This window comes from Cygnus atratus, chromosome 13 (genome assembly GCF_013377495.2).
Source record: "Cygnus atratus isolate AKBS03 ecotype Queensland, Australia chromosome 13, CAtr_DNAZoo_HiC_assembly, whole genome shotgun sequence".
Lineage (NCBI taxonomy): Eukaryota > Metazoa > Chordata > Aves > Anseriformes > Anatidae > Cygnus > Cygnus atratus.
Window position 1 is genome coordinate 5,945,674 of NC_066374.1, and position 19,333 is coordinate 5,965,006.

The 19,333-nt window shown below is 63.0% G+C and overlaps 2 protein-coding genes across 2 annotated transcripts; both read right to left on the reverse strand.

Moving 5' to 3' along the window:
- Window positions 1-80: 80 nt before the first annotated feature.
- PHKA1 (phosphorylase kinase regulatory subunit alpha 1) lies at window positions 81-15,993 on the reverse strand. The gene is given in 38 exon segments (XM_050713360.1): window positions 81-887; window positions 1,078-1,278; window positions 1,418-1,471; window positions 1,997-2,167; window positions 3,787-3,902; window positions 4,238-4,339; window positions 4,702-4,831; window positions 4,918-4,996; window positions 5,122-5,201; window positions 5,366-5,522; window positions 5,658-5,797; window positions 5,957-6,051; window positions 6,270-6,446; window positions 8,211-8,386; window positions 8,812-8,890; window positions 9,808-9,952; window positions 10,123-10,232; window positions 11,019-11,130; window positions 11,132-11,154; window positions 11,589-11,667; window positions 11,876-11,982; window positions 12,224-12,260; window positions 12,262-12,321; window positions 12,437-12,560; window positions 13,006-13,022; window positions 13,024-13,059; window positions 13,390-13,505; window positions 13,508-13,535; window positions 13,641-13,652; window positions 13,654-13,740; window positions 13,935-13,994; window positions 13,996-14,016; window positions 14,172-14,254; window positions 14,597-14,768; window positions 15,185-15,208; window positions 15,210-15,237; window positions 15,662-15,819; window positions 15,916-15,993. Coding segments are annotated over 38 exon segments (3,648 nt in total). The 3' UTR covers window positions 81-713.
- A 1,378-nt stretch (window positions 15,994-17,371) lies between these two features.
- BMP15 (bone morphogenetic protein 15) lies at window positions 17,372-18,927 on the reverse strand. Its single transcript, XM_035541898.1, has 2 exons — window positions 18,627-18,927; window positions 17,372-18,141 (listed from the first exon to the last, which is right to left on the reverse strand). Exons 1-2 carry the CDS (start codon window positions 18,925-18,927, stop codon window positions 17,372-17,374), a joined length of 1,071 nt encoding a protein of 356 aa, XP_035397791.1.
- Between the last annotated feature and the right edge of the window lie 406 nt (window positions 18,928-19,333).

A 19,333-nucleotide genomic window follows, 5' to 3' on the forward strand; every position in this document is an offset into this window, starting at 1 on the left:
GCAAACATGGCTGCTTTCCACCCCCCTCCCCGTTATCCCCCCCCCACGAGGAGCACACTCTGCACACGCGTGCTGGAGACATTTTATTGCGGGCTCCCACACAGCACGAGTGGGTTTTTTTTGTTTGTTCGTTTTAAAAACGTTTGTTAAAAAAGGCCCGAGGCCCGCAGGGGGCCCCAGGCCAGCTCACAGCCAGGCAGGCCCTGAGGGGCAGGGGGCTGCTGGCAGCAGCCCCCGAGCAGCTTTAAGGCAAACCAGACCCAGAGGTCAGCAAACACACGTGGAAAACACTTCCCCCAGTATTTTGGGGGTGGAAAAAGGGGTGTGGGGAGGGCACGGGCTGCCTGCTCCCCATCAGTCCAACAGCGCTATCTCTATCAGCAGCTGGAAGAGCACCAGCTCTAGCTAGAATACACCCCGCAGATTTGGAGGACAAAGCAGCACAGAACGGGTTAAAAACCTCCAATCTGCTGCAGGCAGGGGAGGTCCTTCCAGGCCCCCTCAAACACAGCCAGCCCTGAGGAGAGCTGCACCACAAGGCAGGCAGGTGCCGGTACCGCAAGCTGGCTTCGAAGCTCAGCCCTTCCCTGCCGGCGCCGCTCTCCCAGCGCGAGGCCGTCTGCCTGCAAACCCAGCCCGAAGGTCCGTCATCACACGTGGCGTTCAACAACCCTCCCGCCGAGTCCGCAGGCCGGGGAGGAGAGCGGCGAGATCTACTGCATGGCGCAGCCGTCGCCGGGCAGGAATTCGTACACGTACAGGGCCACCGACTTGGAGAGGTAGGTCATGGTGCCGAACCGGCCGCTCGGCGCGCTGTCGTACAGCAGGCTGCAGATGCCCGTCGTGGGATCCCTCTCCAGCATGTCGTCGTCAGCACCCAGGGCTTTCTGGATTTTGGATGGGGAAGGAGAAAGGCAGCATTAGGAACAAGCTGCCACCCGCCAGCTGGCACCCCACACAGGAAGCAGTGGGAGGAGGACGCCGCATCGTGGCCGTGCCCCAGTGGGGACGACAGGCAGGACCCTCAGCGTGGGTGACTGAACCTTAGGTAGCCTGGGAGCTGACTGCAGCCCCTACCTGCTCCTCGTAGAAGAGGTCATTGGCCGTGTGTACGATCTTTTCCACAGCTATGATGCCCCCAATGGTGTGCACCTCCATGTCCACCAGCATGGTGAGCACCAAGATGGCCTCCACCAGCAGCTGCCGGTACTCTGGCTGGGGCACGCGGTTGAGGACTGCCTCCACGTGCACGGCAAACTTAATTTCCCCTGGAGTCATCTGCGTGGAGGGAGGAAGAAATGCACCTAGAGTATTGTTATCACTAGCACAAGTCCTGAGCCACGCTGGGCACTTGTCCAGGGCAGCTTCGCACCCAACACCAACCCCCTTGCTCTGTTTCCTGCCTCAAACCTCCTACCTCTCTGGTTGTTGAAGAGGGGAGAACAAAGCCCTCCACGGAAAGACCATGGCACTGCAGAACAAGATGTAGAGACCATGGTTACAGCCTGGAGCAGCGTTGTGCACTTGTTCCCAGCTGAGCATCAGTAATGTGCTGCCCACACACTCCAGCTCCACCTCCCGACTCCTTCCAGCACTCCATCACTCCTTAAACATCGGTTCGGCATCACCTGGAGCACTCCCACACCCAGAACGGGGCTCTGCTCCCTGGTTTACCATGCCAACGATGAGCACTGCCTGGAGCTGCCTCAGCTGTGGCTCCAGCACTGGGCTCCCACAGCTCACAGCCCTGCCCAACACAAAAAGCTCCTCAGCAGACCCTAGCCCCTCTCTGCAAGGGTCAGAGCAGGGTGAAGTAGGCCCTGCATGCCTACAAGGCAGCTCCAGCTCTTCCCCCAGCTTTCCAGAGCCAGAAGAAGGCCTTGTCCATGAAGCGTGTGTCACCACAACCTTGCGGACCAGCCCTGGGTGTCAAATTCACCCTAGGAAGGCTGGTGCCGTGCAGTGTGGAAAGGAGCCAGCTGGACGTCCAGCTCACCTTCTGCAGGATCTTCCAGACCTTCTGGTAGAAGCCCATGGGGACACGGTTGAGGGCCCCATCCAGCCGCCGTCTCCGCTTCCACTGGCCCTGGCGGCTGTCCTTACTGCTCTGGTCTTCCAGCATGCTCGAAAAGGAGCCCTTGCCCAGCAACTCCGAGTGCCCAGTGGACTGGGCAGACAAAACAAGGACCATGGAAACCGCTGCAGAGTTAAACAGCCCACAAGAGAGCAGCCCGCTGCCACCCAAGGGCTTGTGCTCACCCAGCCTGGTTCCCAGGGCAGAGCTGCCACCCCCTGTCCCCAGCAAAGCCTGACCCACAGCCCCAGCTCCCTGCAGCCTGCAGGGCAGCAGCCCCCACTGGAGCACAGCTCCTTCCTGCAGCCACACAACAGGACAGACCCCGTGGACGCAGCCAACAAACGTAGGTTACCAGAGAGGACACCAGGTCACCATCCCCGGACTGCAAACTGATGGGCTGAAGGAGAAAAGGAGAGACAGAAATCAAACCGTGCCAGGGCTGGGCAGCCGTCGCGGCGAGCGGAGCAGCAGCAGCACAGACCAAGCTCAGTTATCCCAAGGGCTGCGGTTAGCTGGAGACTGAGAGGTAGTTTTGAGAGGCGAGCTGTGGAAAGTCTCACGTTAGCATCAGAGGGGAAAGACCGCACTGGAGTAGGAGCAGGGCTGTTGTTGGCTGCTGGCACGGGCAAGGATTTAGTCTCAGGCGGGGTGGAGGGCCAGCAGCAGGTCACCACCCGCAGGTGACTGTCCTCGCCACGTGCACGGTCCCGCTGCGCTGCCAGGCTTCATGCTGCAGCAGGTCAGCCATAAACCTGCTGCATCAACCTGGGCCCCACAGGCTCTGTGAGGACAGCACCTCGCCAGGACACAAGCCAGGCACCAGAGGAGGTCCTAGTCCAGCACAGTGCCCAAGAGGAGGTAGAACAGGGGGTACAGGTGGGATCCAGTGATCACCAGTCACTGTCCTGGCAGGACCGCTGCTGGTCATGGCGGTAGAGACGCTGTGCCATCTTGCTCAGCACTTCTTTTTCAGTATTATGGGATCTGTTCAGCCGTGGCAGCTATGCAGCACAGCTCCTAGCTGGCTCCAATGCCAGTGCACCCATGGCTTTGAGAAACCTTCCTCCCTGATGGCCTCAACAGAGCAGGTCCCAAAGGGGAGCTGCCTGAATGCTGTGGGGCCACCCATCCACACCGACCTCTTCCCGGGGCGCCTCCCCCCAGCCCTAAACAGAGCAACCCTGAGCCTGCCGAGAGGGGAAGCCAGCTCATTGCTGCAGCAGCTCGCTCAGCGGGTTCGTTTAGGAAAGCTCATTAACTCATGCACGCTCGGAAGCTGCCCTAGTATGCAGCATGAGGGATAAAAGCTGAGGCTGTAGGAGGACCAAGGTGGCTTCACCTTACTCCCGGTCAGAGACTGCCTACGTTTATCCAGTTGCTGAAAGAGAAGAAGGAAATGAAGTTTCTGCTGCTGCAAGAGGCCCACCAGGACACCAGCCCCACGGGGGAACTGCATGGTCCTGCCCACCCCTGCACCTTCTCGAGCACCCCTGTGCTCCCCCTGTGCTGCACTGCCGGAGCGACCCCCACATTACATTTACCCCACATCCCCTTCAGGGCAGAACCGAGCCAAAAGGGGCTCCTGGAGACAGCGCTAAGCTCTAAAGCCCAGGGGCAAGCTCTATTGTCTCTCCCATCAATCCTGCTTGTCCCGGAGCTGCTTGTCCCCACAAAACTCCACAGGAGCAGCCTGCACCGCCTGCCCTCACCTGTTTGATCTCACTTTTCAGCCTGACGATGCCAGCACGCTCAGGCTTGGTGGCCCCGACAGCGCCCACCTCGCAGATGGAGATAGCGGTGGTGACCGACGAGTCCACCGATCGCACTGGAGGAGAGGAGAGGTCCACAGTGGGTCCCACAGCTCAGGACGTAGATGTCTGTTCACACAGCCTTGCCCTCTATCCCAACCAGCACCACAGCGCAGAGCTGCTGCAATTCAGGCTGGATCAGACCAAAAACTGAGCTAAGGATAGCCACACGACTTGGGCTTGATCCTGAGAAACCTGCTCAGCACCACCCCGCTGATCACAGCTTCTTGCTGGACCACTGCAGTGCACAAGCTGTGCTGAACAGGCAGGAGAACGGGGACATTCTCCACAGCAGGGGACACCAGAGTTGGCCACACTCCGCACCAGGAACCAGCTCTGCCAAGAGACTCACCACTCTTCTCCACCCCAAACTCCTTGCCAGAGAGGATGTGGAAGAGGAGGCTCTTCATGTCGGACGGGCTGAGATTCATCAGGTTCTCAGTGGCTTCTCCAGCTGGAGAGAACAGAGTTGGGACGTTGTACCCACTTCACAACTCTCCTGGGAGATTTCCAGCCTGCACCTCGGTCAGTTAGCAGGGGGTACACCCCGTCCTCCAAGGACAAACATTAACTCCAGATGTTGCCTACAGCAGGGATTCTTCCCCACGCCCACCCAATGCATGCCTGGATAAACATCGCCACGAAATCACCTACTTGTGCTACCCGAGAGCAGTCCCAACCACAAACCCTGACGCTTTCATGCAGGGTCTCATCCTGGCACTGAGCGCTGCCCATTTTTAATGGCACTTCTCCTCTCTCTGGCTGACAGGGCCCCCAGCATCACATCCCCCATCCCACTGACCTCGTCGCACGTACCCGAGCAGCGCAGGGAGTGCGCCAGCTCTGTGGCCATCACCTGGATGATGAGCCCGATGCGGATTCGAAACATCTCAGCGAAGAGCGCGGGCTGGGTGCGCATGTACATGGCCAGGTAGACCATGATCTCCTGGAGGGAGAGACGCAGGTCACCCCACCGCTGCTCACCGCAGCTGACACCCAGCCACGGGGTCCCCCGCTGCCCCAGCCCTTCACCTGGGTGAGGATGGACACGCTGAGGTTCTTCTCGCTGGCTTCGTCAATGAGGTGAACGAGCTCCTCGTAGGGGATCGGGCTGGGGAGGGAACGGCAGGAAGAGGTAAGAGACAGCCCCGCGTCCCTCCTGCTCCTGGGAGGAGACGCAGCCCCGCGGCCAGCCCCAGCCCAGCACACGCGGCGAGGGAGAGGTGCCGCACTCACGCGGAGATGGTCTTCTCGCGTGGCTCTGGGGGCAGCCCCACCGTCAAGTGCTTCTGGTGAGACAGGAGGTCCGTGCAGGCCTGGGGACAGAAAGGTCACCCCAGGCATCACCACCAGCTCTGGGTTCGGGGCTTCAGCACCAGGCAGAGGGACACAGAGCTGATGTAGCCACAATTCTCTAGCCCTCCCAGCTGCCTCCTCCCTGATGCCTCAGCCCACCAGAGCTCTCCAGCAGGGCTCATACCTCATCCAGAGCTTCCACTTTCTTCTTCAGGATGCCGGAGATGTAGCGGATTAGAGCCCACTGGCGCGTGGCGCCCACCCGCACGTACAGCTCGGTGAGGAGCTCCTTAACAGTAGGGCCAGGCTCGCTCTCCAACCCCGTGTGCCACTCGGGTCCCCTGTGGTGAAGGAGACGCTGGGTTACTGCCACCAGCTCGCCCTGTGGCAGCGCCCAGGCTCTGCAGGTCGAGACATGAGCATGGCTGTGCCTGCTCTCCGCTCAGCGAGCGGGCAGGACTCGGAGCTCGCCGTACTTGAGGATGTGGAGCATGTAGAGGATGTCCGCCTGCTCCTGCAGCGTGGGGCAGATGCGCAGCTGGTCCACCAGCGCCTTGCAGTCCACGTTGCCAGCCTCATCACGGGGCAGGTTCATCTCTGCATGGAGTGCGTGGCTCTGGGGAAGAGAGACCCACGCTCCTGGTTAGCACCCGTGAGCGTCCCCAACCACAAAGGGCCCAGCTTTCCCCACACAGCCCCAGAAGGGCCAAAAAGCCAGCGCTGCTCGGCCAGCCTGGCGGTGCTGCCTGCCCAGCTGGGAAGGGAAGGGGCTCACCTTGCCCTCCTGCTCATGCTGGTGGGGCGAGCTCAGCAACTTGACTGACTGCTGGGATGCCTGGAAGATCTTGCTGGGGACGTACATCCCAACATCTAAAAGACAGACAGGGTTGGTGCAGGTGCTTCTCAACTCCAACCGCCGTCGCTGTGCCCCAAGCCAGCTCCCACCCCACCTCCTGCTCCACCAGCAGCCCCTGCAGCACATCCCCCCGGGTCATGCTGGATCCCACGTGGATGGGGAAGCCCCCAAAGGCTCCTCAGGCTCCCCACCGGGACGGAGTGCTGGTGGGGAGGCTGCTGGCGTCACTCACTCTGGACGTGAAGGTCCTTGGCCTTGGACGCCAGGGACATGAGGTCGCGGGTGGTGTGCACGGCGGCGCGGAAGCGGCTCAGCCCTCCCCGCTGGGCGGTGGGAGGGAGGTTGGCCTGGGGAACCGTGCGCTGCAGCAGGTGGTCCAGGTACTGCGCCACCTCGTCGTACGTGTCCGCTGCAACGGGAGGAAGAAGAGAGGGCGTCAGCCACTGGGCGCCGCGGCATCCCAGGGCAGAGCTCCCCAGCCGTGCCCCGGCAGGGACGGAGCTTTGCTGGCTGCACAAAGCGACAGCGCGGGGCGAGCGCCGGCAGCCGGCAGGACAGACGGACGGTGGCAGCGGTGGCACTGCCAGGGGAGGCACTGTCTGTCCCAGCAGAGGCTGTTGAGGGTGCCCCAGCACGGCAAAGGCCTCGTCCCAGCAGAGCTCCAGCATGAGAGCAAGACAGGGTGGGTTTTGCGACCGTTATTTCTGATTAGAAATCGCCGGTTACTTCTAATGAGGAGTTACAGGAGGGCAGCCTGCTCTCCTTTGTAAGCTGCCATCTCCTGCGTGGCTCTCTGCCCTGCCTCCAGCAGCTCACAGCTCCACTTCGGAGGCACCAGGGCCGCTGCTCACTACCTGCAGCATGGAGAGAGCGCTCAGAGGCCACGTCTCTGCTGCCCAGGAGGTAACAGCACTGCGGAGCAGCGCGGGTGATGCCCCAGGTGGGAGGTGCCCCACGCCAGGCGATGCCACACAACACAGAGTTGTTGGTGCGTTTCCAGCTGGGGCAGAGCCTTGCTGCTGTCCAGAAGCTTTTCTGCTCCAGGAGGAGAGTTAGGGATGGCATCCAAGGCTGGCAGCATGGTATCTCCTTCCCACATCTGGCGGGGATGCCCTGACCCAGCACCTGGAGGCTCCGTTAGAGAAGTCCCCCAACACAGACATCGCATCTGAGAACATCGTCCTGTCCATCTGCGGCGTCAGACCACAGAAAAACTTTAGACGGAGCGTCTTTTAGGGTGGACACACTGGCCAGGCAGGCCCCATCTTCTGCTGGGGTAAAGGGAAAACAGACACCGTGGAGGAGCTTGGCCGCAGCCCGCAAAGCTGCAGCACTAGGCAGGACAACCGTAGAGCGTGGACGAAGCGAGAGAACGACAGTCATGCAAGAGAAATAAGCGTTCAGAGTCGCAGCGGTGCAGACGTTGGCTCCAGGAGCAGCAGAGGCAGAGCAGATCGATGGGAAGGCTGGGAAGATGGCCGACACTGGGTCACGCAGGAGGAGGTGCCCAGGGCTGCTTGCAAGGGGAGCAGCAAAACCTGCACCCTGCTGTGGTCTCAGGACATGGGGGTCCTTCGCGCTGTGATGGGCCGCAGCCCCTACGGGCACCCCGTCCGTGGCAGGGAGGCTCACACCGGAGCTCCACAGACACCCAAAGGCCTTGTGACAACACCACCCAGAGACTGCTGGGGGACGTGATGGCTCTTCCCCACCACCTCGGGCACTGTACCATCACCTTCTGCACCGTCACTTGTGCTGACCGCACCAAAGATCTTCAGCCAAATCTCCCGGGCAGAGGCAGGTTGCCGAGCCTTCGTCTCTTCCCCACGCAACGGCCTACGAAGGTTGGGGCGGCTCGCTCAGGAACAGCCCCCGCGCTCGCTGCAGCCACGTTGCCCAACCTCAGCCCCCATCTGGCCGGGACACCCCGTCCGGCGAGGGGCTGCGACAGCCACCTCCGTACACCCAGCCCCGCCACCCCGCGGGCGTCACCGTGAGCGTCACCCGGAAGGGGTTAACTGATGGAGGGTCAGACGGGCGCAGAAACACGGTGGGAACCCAAGTGGATGAAGAACTCGGTGGCAGGCGCTGTCAGGGAGGTTGGGAGCTAAGGGTTTACGGGAGAGTTCGGCACTTTCCGTGCCACAGCAGCGACTGGCCTGTTCCCCCTTACCATCCTCTGCCAACTGCAAGCCATGCAGCCACTCCTCAGGGTCTAGCTCCTCAAAGCTGTCAATGCCGAGCTCGTAACCGTTGGCAAAGACCTTACCCTCCGGCCCAGGGTCCATGAAGCTGAGGTGCGTTCGGCACGACGTTGTCAGGAACTCCGACAACTTACCCGTCTGGATCCTGGGCAAGAGGAGGGGAGGTCACACAGAGGAAGGGTGAGGCAGTGCCCTTGGCTCGCCTCCTGGACTCAGGGCAGCCCTTCGGCAGGGACAGACAGGCTTGCCCGGGAGCGTGCACAAATCCCACAGCCTGCTTTAGCTGTTTGCAGCTCCTCCAGCCGCGCATGGGGAAGGAAGAGCTGCCCAAAAGCTATCAGAGGGGTCCTACAGCCATGGATTGAATGGCACAAAGAGAGATGTCCTCTCCTGCATCTCCTCAGCTGGGATTGTAGCCTGGGGTGCCCTTGCAGCCCAGCACAGCCCCAGCACATCCTCCACAGCTCGTTCCCCAGCAGCCAAGGCTCGGGCCGAGCTGGTTCCCACACAGCCACGCTCCGGGAGGACACCAGCCCCCTCCCCTGCTGTGCCCCAAGAAGCTGCGCTCACCTTGCGCCACCGAAATACCCGTCCTGCAGCTTCCGCAGCGTTGCCAGCACCGCGGGGTGCACGCTGCTGCCCGTTTCGTCTGTTGGGGACAGAGAGACAGGCAGTCAGGCTCTCCTGCTCAAACAGGCTCCCGGTAACACGGGGCCAGGTGGGCATTCAGACATGCAAAGCACCACGGCAGCAGCCAGACCCTTGCTCTGGGGTGTGCAGCCAAGGCTGTGGCACCAACAGCACCACCCAAGAAGAGAAATTCAGGACTGTCTAGGCTGGATAACCAGCAAAGCCAGGCCAAGATGCACTCCAAGCCCCTGGGATTTCACCTTGGGCTGAAATCATCAGCACCAGACAGCAGCAATCCAAACAGCCCCCTGCTCCCGCCCTGGCTGTCAGGGCGCTGTTGAGGTGTTGGGGTACTGCTGATGGGGCAGAGGACACCACAGCAAAGAGAGACATCACTGAACACCCAAGGGGATTTCAAGTAAATGAGGAAAAAGAAAAAGGCCTGAAGGCACTGTGGAGTCACTTCCCTGTGCCGGCTCATGGGGAAGAAGTGAGAGCTGCTCCAGAGCAGCCAGTTTTGCTCTGAGCCATTGCGCAGCTTTCTGCTCCTTCTGGTTTTCTGTTTTCCCCTCCTTGTCGTTTAGGAAAGCCTTTAAGGGGCAGTTAGCCGTAGTGAAGAGTTAAGATGCAGGAAGAGCCCCAAGAACACTTTTACAGGAGAATTATTTTTTGGTCTTGCTCCCAAAAGGCTTCCCAAACAGGCCTAGCTGCCTGGAGACGAAATGCTCCCATGCCAACTAACCTGCCTCGAGCTTCAGGCGCTGCTGCTTGGCAGGCAGCCCTGCTGGCAACCAGGACAGCTGCCAACTCAGCGTGACTCCTCTGAGCTGCGAGCTCTTCACAGGACGCTGCTGGCTGGTCCGGCCCTGCCGTGTCCCCATTCCCCAGACTGTCCCCATCCACCCGCCCCGGCAGAGGAGGCTGGAGGATTTGTACCGAGCATGGTTTGAGAGATGGGGAAGGTGATGGTGGGCCGCCCGGTCATCCTCCAGCGGCTGCAGAGGTACGAGAGGTCCGTCCTCAGCATCTCCACAATCATCTTGTTGTCGAGTGCCAGGTAGAACTGCTGCTGGTCTATGAACTACGGGGCAAGCAGGAGATGTGAGCGGCCCTTTCTGCAGCCACCAGGTCCCTTTGGTGCCACCCGTGTCCTCCCATCAGCCACCCCCGAGAGCAACCGAGGCACTCAGCCAGCAGAGAAGCTTCCCGCCCAGTTATACAGTGTGGCAGAGCCCGTGCAATGCCACCCACCTGTGGGGTGAAGGTAAAGATGTTCTTCCTGATGTTGTAGAGCTTGGAGGTGCCAAGGACGCCCATGTGCCGGTAGGGCCGTCCCGTCAGGCACATCTGCTTGTTGCGACCTGGGGAAGAGGAGGTTTTATGGCATCTTCCCCAAGCCCTCTCACAAAAGGGGGTGCTGTAGCAAACGGAGACAGGCTCCTGTGCTAGCAACCAGGAGGAAAAGAGTGGTTTGTGTTGGGTGACACAGCAGCAGCATCACCCTCGGGCACGTCAGCCCCACAGAGAGGCACCCCAGCAGCTGCCAGGCTGCTCCCCTGCCCCTTTTGCCCATGTCACACTTGGCCTTTTGGTGGCTTAAATTAGCCAGCGCTCGCAGCCTGGGGCAGGTCAGGTTTCTCCTTTGGCCCAGGCTGGATCTCCAGCTCCTGCACAACGAGCCCTGTGCCCGAGGAGTTGTGGCATCAGGGAATGAGCGCGCAGATTTCAACACTCCCTCCCCTCGCAGCCTGCCTTCCCTCCAGCAACAGCCATCCTGCCTGGGCTGCAGACTCAGCCAGGAGACCCTCCCCTGGGGTCTGGCTGGCTTCCCTCACCGAAATTTGGGTATAGGAACAAAAACCAGCTCCTGCCCATACAAGGTCCACCCCAGTGGCACTGATCAGAGCCTCTGCCCGTCCCTGGGCTGCTGTGGAACTGTAACGCCAAAGCTTTAACCCTTCCAGAACCTCCCCGAACAGTCCCAGTCCTGCCTGCCACCCCTGCTCCCCTCAGGCAGAGAAGCAGCGTTACCAGGCCCTGGAATGGATGGCAACGTCCTAACCAGACGGGCAGGACATCAGCATCCGTGAGAGGATGGGAATGACCCTTCTGCACCCCCCTCTCCTGCAGCAGCCTGCAGCTCACACCCAGGCGTGCATAGATGTGGCTGAGGATGCGAGCAGGCTGCACTCTGATGGGGTAGACGTCGGCCACGGTCTCCACATCGATGCCCTCCTTCCTCAGGACAGCCTTGATTGCCCTCGGTCTCTGCCAGGATGCACACTGCGGGGGGAGGAGAGCAGGCTCAGAGCTCACGCTCAGGGGCACGAGGGTGTCACACCCACAAAAAAACGCGACTTGCCCCTGGCCTTTGTGGACGCGCACAAGGTTCCCACACCGTGCACAAGCAGCTGTCTGGGGTCTCTCTGGGGACCGCAGCTCTGCCCTGCTCCCCATGACACTCGCTACACCCAGCTGAGCAGCCGGAGGACAGGGCACGTTTTCAGCACCTGCAGAAGAGGCATGCAGCAGGAAACGTGTCCCTTGGGCAACACAGAGGCCAGCAGAAGGGCCTGCACCCCATCTTAACACCCCGCTACCAGAGGTGAGATCTGGCTCCACCAGCGACCAGAGCCACCCCACACGACAGCCAGCCCCCAAATTCCGCATGGGCAGAGTCCTCGTGCAGGGCTTTGGGACCGGTCCCTTTCACTCACCTTGCACCACTACGTCAGGCTTGGGGACAGTCGCAAAGCGGCGGTTGAGGGGATCGATTTCACCAGGAGCTAGAAACCCCTGGGGGAAAAAAAAGAGGCGTGAGGGGATGGACATTTCATGGGGTGCGCAGGGCAGGTGATGCTACTACTGGCCGCCCCCTCTTTAAGAAGTCCTGGGGCATGGAGGTGACAGCTTCCCCACAGCCGGTGGCTCAGGGTGCAGCGTTTGTCCTCAGAGCTGACAGCCTGGCCTGCCCAGCCCTCCCCAGTGCCACTGGTGACCATACCTCGGCCATCAGGCAGCCCAGGATGTAGAGGGACTGGCCCCACATGAGTGGCAGCTTGCCCATGGGTATCCTGTCCACAGTGTGGGGGTTCCTGTATTCTCATCCACCTGCAAGAGAAGCCAGGAGGTCAGCGAGGGACCCACAGACAAGGGATGCTGAAGAAAAATGTCACCGTTGCATTTTTAAAGTCTGCCAACACACCAGCAGGCTGTCAGCAAAGCACCCTCGTGTATGGGGGCAAGATACACTTTGGCGAAAAAAGTAGTTTTATTTATCCAGTAAGTTGTTGTTCTGTGGTGGTGTACTTTTTTGCAGACCCCCACCGCAGCGTCCAGGGGGGCAGCCCACCCTTGTCTGGCGGGACGCTGTACAGCTCCGGCAGCAGGCGGCACCCCGTTCTTCCCCTTGATGAGAACCCCCTCGAGGGCCTCCCGGTACTCCTGCACCTGGGGAGAGAGCAGAGGGGATGAGCCAAGGGCACGGCTCCCTGCCTCCTTCCCCGCACGCCTCCCTTGCCAGGGACTCACCTTTCCCTGGCCCGCCGGGTCCTGCCTCCCTTACCTGCTCCATGTTTCCGCTGAAAAGCCCGTCGATGATCAGGTACGTCCAAAACAGAGGCCACTCGCACTCAATGTTCTCAAAGAGCTTCAGCTCCGCGGGTTCGTAGTAGGAGCGGTTGGGATTCCTGCAGAGGCCACAACCACAAGGCAAGGGGTTGCAGGCAGGATCCCCTCAAAATCACGGGGTTCCAGACCCCCCCACCAAGCCCCCGGCCTCAAATGCCCCCGCTCTGTGGACAACGGCTGACAACACCACTGGCAAAAGCTCTCCGTGAGCGCTGGGGAAAGCCAGACTGTGAGAGCCCCAGCCACGCACGCTGCCAGCGGTGGTCAGGTTTGGGTGGCCTCTGCGTATCTGCTGCGGGGCAAGGGAGGGAACGTGGCCACGCCTCTGCGAGGAGCTGTGGCATTCCTGAGCAGGCCTTTGCCCAGACCCGTGACGCTGCCTGGGGCTCCTCGGGGCTCTCATCTTCGCCGTGCTCCTCCCCACCGCAGGCTTCGCACTGCGCCCGGGGGTGCCAAAAACGCAACCCAGGGCAGCCTCTCCTCGGCACGGGGACGCTCACGTACTCTCTGGGGGTCCTGTAATCCATCGCGGAGGAAGCGGCAGCAGCCGTAGCGCCCCTGGGAGGGAGGGACGGAGGGTGGTGAGCAGGAGGCACAGGGTGGCAGAGACACCTTCTCTCCTTTGCTGTCCGTAGAGGCACGGGGGGCCTCCTCTGGCCAAATACCCCCTCGCTCGGTCACCCGGTGCCCAGCACCCACAATCACAGGCCCAGGGCCACAGTGCAAACAGGACCTGGTTTTTTTGCAAGCCCCTGCCACAGGTCACAGAGATTGGGAGAGGGCAGGTCCCCGGCGCCCCTTCCCCAAGAACATTCCGGGGAAGGAAAGGGCTGCACGGTTCGGACTGATGCGTCTCCCGGAAGGGTGAGGAGGGGCAGAGCCGCTCACCTGCAGCTTGGTGATGATCTCTTGCTTGGTGATTTCCACCAGCTCGCTGTCCTCCACAGCGAAGGCCGGGTAGGAGATGACAGAGAGCACACTGGCGTCCACCTCCTTGGACGTGAGGCCCTTGGCAGCATCGAGTGGAGGATGGACTGGGCAACGGGGAAGGAGAGGGATTAAGTTGCCGCCGCTCGTGCCACAAACCCAGCGGATCGCAAATCGGCCCCGCGATGATGCAACACACACAGGGATCTCACCTGGCAGTGCTGCCACCTCGTCCGACAGCACCCGTATCACCGACTGCGGGCCTCCCTTTGCTCCAAAGAGATCCAGCTCATCCAGGGCCTCCAGGGCAGCCTGCAAGCAGGGCGACACCCAGAGCAGAGTGCTCCACCATGCTGCTCCTCTGTAAGAGCTCCCACCCCACGCCAGCCCCAATGCCCAGTTTGGAGCAAAGAAGAGATGCAAACACACCCCTGCATCTGCCGAGGCTGCAGAGCACCCCCTGGCCAGAGAGGGACCGCATCCTATCTCCCATCTCCCCAGCTCACCTTGGCCATGCCGACGGAGCTGGCGTTCAGTTCAGTGATGCCCTGGTTCGTCTTGTCCCCCGCGCTCCCATATCCCAAAGTCCTGCAGGGAGGCAGCGGTTTGTGGTATATGCCCCAAAAGCCTTCGAATCCCACCCAGTGGCAGAGCTCCCAGCAGGCTCCCAGGTGGGGCTCTGCTCGCCACCTCCCCTCCGGGACAACATCCCTTTCCCCAGCAAAGGCCCACAGGCTACCCACCGCTGTCTTGTAGGCTGCTTCGATGTAGAAGACAAGGTTCTGGATGAAGTTGACTTCATCCAGGCTGTGAATTATGTGGAGGCCTGAACCACGGGGGGGAGAATTCAAGTTAGTCCTCAGGCATTGCCAGGAAGGGGCTGCAGGAGCCAGCTGCCTCCTCCCCACCCACCCTGTGGCGTCCCCATCCCCGCTCCCACCCCATACAGCAGCTCTGGGGCTTCAGGGAAGCAGGGGCTCTCAGAGAGGTGGGCACTGAGGGACCCAAATCCACCCTGCAAGTGGTGTGTCCTTGCACCAGGGGACATCCAGAAGCAGAGCCACAGATCTGCCCCCAAAGCCCCAGAGCCCTCAATCCCCCTCCACGTCATGTGTTGCGCTCCCCTCGAGACGCAGGTTTCCAAATGGCGTCCCACCGGCAGCGTCACCTGAGGCCGTCATCTGTGCCAGCATGAGCAGGTAGAGGGAAGGTGGCCGTCCAGCTGCAGGTGCCCCCCACTCATGGTCCCCCACCACGGTGGCACAGGTGTGGGTGTTGTACTTGGCGTGGAGGCAGTCTCGCGTGCTCTGGCTGTACTTGAAGGCCTCCACCTTGTCTACCTGGAGAAGAAAAAGCGTCCCAGGGAAGCTCTGTTCTGACAGCCCTGCATCCAGAGCGCCGGCAAGGGAACGGATCCCACAGCTCCTGCATGAACCGAGGCCGTGGGTCCGGGCTCCCGTGCCACCCCAGTGCAGGGCTGGAGGGACCACGGCCACGTTTGCACCACAGGGAAAGGAGAGGGTCACCCCAAATGTTCCTGGGAGAAGAACCCCAGAGCCACAAGGCAGGGAGCAGCTTGGAGAGCACAAAGCTCCGCTGGCCACCAGCCCACAGCGCTGGGACCCCTCTCTGGGGGACAGACACCAGGTCAGGGCTTATTTTAAGACTTTCTGCAAGGACGCCATCCCTGCCCTCACGGAGGAAAGTTGGAGGGAGCTGGCACAGCCGGGGCTGACGGCCCTGAAGAGACCCCTACCTGCCTCATCATGCACTGGAGCAGAACCCCGCATCAGCTTCACCACGCTCTGCAGGGCAAAGTGGAAAAACAACCCCGTGATTACCGCGGGGCCCGCTGAGGAGAAGCCCTGACTCAGGACCAGCTGGTGCCTGACCTCCGCGGAAACTCGGTGCCCGTAACCATTAGCCCCCGCTCGCATTCCCCACACCACGGGGGGAAGCAGAAAACCCCCCGGCTCTGTCAGCGGGGCCGTGCCGGGGGGGGGGGGGACACGGCAGCCCCTGGACGGGGCGAGGGCTGCATCCTCACACCCCCCCCGCGTCCCCACATCCCCGTGCGTGTCCCCACAGCACCCCGGGGGTGGCCGGGCGGCGCTCCGGGCGGGCTCCAGCTCCAGCCTGGGGACGCGCAGCCCCCCCACCATGCCCCCCCACAGCCGCCACGCAGGGCGTTTGGGGGGGGGGCCCCGTCCCGTTGCCCCGTTGCCCACGCTGCTCCAGCTCGTACGCCTTGGCCTTGTCCTCGTCGCGGTCGGCGTTCTTGCGGTAAGGCCAGCCCCAGCCCCCAGACGGCCAGCAACGCTGTACCACGTTGTCGCGCACCCAGGCATCGCGGTGGTCGGCGCTGGCGGGCAGCAGCCCGGTGACGGCGTCCTGCGGAGGGGGGGGACACCGAGAAACTCCTCGGTAACCGGCACCGGGCACCGAGCCCCCCCCCCTCAAACCCCCCCCCCCCCCCAGGTCCCGCACCTGGTGCCGGAGGATGGTCTGCTGCACCAGCCGGCCGTAGCCGTCCACCGGCACGCCCGAGTTGCTGCGGCCCCGCATGGCGGCACCGGGAGCACCGTGGGGGGGTGGGGGGGGAACGGGGAGCGAGGGGGGGGGGGGGGGGGGCACGGCGGCGGCACCGGGCCGGGCAGCGCGGTCCTGGCAGCGCCGCCGCCTCCTCCAGCGGCTCCGCGCCGCACAGAGCCGCAGCGCTCCTCGGTGCCCCGGGGTGTGGGGGGGTCCCGGGGGGGGGGGGGGTGCTGCGCCGCCCGCCCGGCCGCTGGCCTGCGGGGGGGGTTGCGGGGGCGAAGCGCAGCGGGGAGCTCGCTATGGAGCGGGCAGGACCTGGCGGCCCCCCCCCCAACGGCCGCCATCTCGGGAGGGGGCGGCGGCGCCCCCTGCTGGGGGGAGAACAGGGACACGGGGGGGGGGGGGACACCCGGAACCTCTGGGGATTGGGGGACCCTGCCCCCCGCCCCCCCCCCCCCAGGGTAGAAGGGGCACACAGGCCCCCAAAGCAGCGCCCCCAGAAGCCGGGGTCCCCCTTGATCCATCCCCCCCGGGGCCCCCGGAGGCCAGGGAAGCCCCCCTAGGATCCGCAGATGTCCCCTGAGGTCCCCCAGGATCAGGGATGTCCCCCCGGGACCCCCCAGGATCCGCAGATGTCCCCTGAGGTCCCCCCCAGGAGCCCCAGATGTCCCCCCCCCGCTGCCACCCGCACGCGAGGACAAGGGACAGGAGAGGAGCCTGGAGCTTCTCACACCACCCTCACCAGGGGTCAGGGGGGCTCGGAGCAACCCCCCCCCCCCCCCCCCCCCCCAAGCATGAACCCACCAGGCATGGAGCAAAGAAGGCACCAAGATGGTCTTTAGCAAAATCCAGCAGTTTATTTAGTTACAGTCAGCAATAAATAGAGGAAAGCCAGGCTGCGTGGGCCTGGGGGGGCACCAGCACCTCCGGGGACAGGGACAGACCCGGAGCAGAGCCCAGCCCACGCGGGACAGCAAAGGGAGACCGTGACAGAGGTGGCACCGCCGTCCCCGTGTCCCACCGGTTTCCATAGCCACCCCAAGCAAAGCCGGGGGGCTGCGAGGGGGGGAGCCCCCAGAATTCCCAGAGCTGGGACAAGACGGCTTGGGGTGCGCAGGACGGAGTCCCGTGGGTGCTGCCAGCGTGGGGTGGCAGCACGGGGACACCCCTCTCCACCAGCTTCGTGCTCCAGTCCCCAAAACAGGCAGCGGCTGCGGGACGGAGGGATGCTATGGGGCAGGTTCCCGCCTTTAAAAACCTATGTTTTGTGTTTCTTTTTTTTTTTTTCTTCCATAAAACTGTAAAACTTTCCCGCAGAGGATCGTGCCAGGGCGGAGACGAACCCCTCCCCCCCAAAAAAAAAAAAAAAAAAAAGAAAACAACACCAAAATCCAGCTCCAGGCGTGGGTTACCGGCAGGTGCAGGACTCTGCAATCATGTTCTCGTACTCCTTGTAGAGGATGCCCCCATCGTGCTGGATCATCAGGACGCTGATGGGGCTGTAGCGGTAGGGGACGCAGGACGGCCGGGGGACGGTGGCATCCACCAGCTGGTGGACCAAGTTCTGCACCACGGCGTGGTTGGGCGCGTGGTAGCCATCGCGGAGAAGCCGCGGGCAGGCGCCCTTGCAGTAGCGCGGGTTGTAGCGGTGGGGCGCGATGATCCAGTGGTCCCAGCCCAGCTGGGCGAAGCTGACGGGGAAGGAGCGCAGGGAGCAGTCGCTTTTATCCCCCCCGGCTTCCCGCAGGTAGCCGGGCAGGTCATGGACCAGCGTCCCCGCGTCTCGCCGGCTCCGCCGCGGCTCCGGCAGTGTCCCGCTCTGAGTGTCATTGAGGAAGAGGAGGAGGAAGGGGTCCGCGGGGGCCGGTGGGGCTGGCGGGGCGGCGGCGCGGCCAGCTCGCACGCAGACGTGCCGCAGGGCCAGCGTCCTCTCCGCGCTGCCGTTCCCCGGAGACAAGTAGGGGGTGACGTCCGCTTCGGTCCAGCCGCGACGCGGTGGGGCGGTGGGGCTGAGCAGCACCGGGGGGGCTTCAGCGGTGGCCACCAGCTCCAGGGCGCACAGAAGCCGGCCACGGGGCAGCGACAGGCTCTGCGGGTAGACCACGGTGGCGCGGAGAAGATGCTCAGCTTCGGGTTGGCCGCCCAGGCGGTAGGCGAGGGGCTGCACGTACCAGCGACCTGCGGGATGAAGCCATCAGCGACCGCCTGGATGGGGCGGCCACGCTCGCGGCATCGCCACCTCCCACCCCACTGCAACCGGGACGGGGGCTCTGTTCACGTTGGGACCCTTGGCAGAGGGCATCGGGGATGGGTCCCACCGGGGATGGGTCCCACTCCTCGCACCAGCATCACCGCCCTGGTGTGGTGACAGAAGGGTGGGACAGGGATGTGGGGATGGGGAGCCAGGAGCACTCACAGCTTGAGTTCCAAGCGATGCTCTTGCCCTCATTGTCCCCAAACCAACGTCAACCCCATGGCCAAGTGCTCCCCAGGACACGGTGAGGACCCCAGCAAAGGCAGCGCCCCCAAACCAAGGGGGGATCCTGTGGCCAGATGCTGCCCTGCAGGGCACAGCGAGGACCCAAGCAGAGACCCCCGGGCTCAAAGCCACCCCAGAACCTTCACCAGGACGCCGTGCCCCGTGCCACCCGTTGCCACCTTACCTGCCCAGGGCTGTCCCCCGTGGGAAGCCGCCCGCACCAAGCGGACAGTGTTGGTGCCCGGGCTGCGGCCACGCCGTGGCCGGCCCTCGCGGTCGGCGGCACGCCGGTACAGCTCCAGCATGTACCGCAGGGGGGGCCCGCTCGCCGGCCCCCCCCGCCAGCCCCGGCTGCCCGGTGCTTGCGCCCGCAGCGCTTGCAGGAGGGGCAATGGGGGGGTCTGGCTCGCAGCCCGGGAGAGCGGCACGGCAAGGAGGAGGAGGAGGAGGAGGGTGGTGGTGGTGAAGGTACGGAGCAAAGCCATGGTGGGCAACAGGGGGTGAGGTGGCGGCAGGATTAAGGGAACCCTACGGTCATGCTTTGTGTCCCCCCCCAAAAAAAGGCAAAGCTGGGCACGGGCACCAGCAGAAGGAGGTCCCAGGGTGCTGTCACACCGTGGCACCCATGCCGACTGCTTCGGCTGGGCACAAAGAGAAAAGGGGGTGGGGGGGCTCTGCAAAAAGGAGTGCAAGATCAGGACTAAAACCCAGTCCCCCAAAACGGGGGGGCAAAGCCAGCTGGACAGGAGCCTGGCTAAGGAAGGAGGAGGCTTAAAAGTGCCAGGGGGGGCAAAAGGGAGAGGGGCAGGGGTGCGGCGGGGTGGGTGGGGAGGACCAGCTTGCTCAGCCCACCTGCTCCTCACCAGCCCGGTCCAGCAGGGTGAGAGGGCT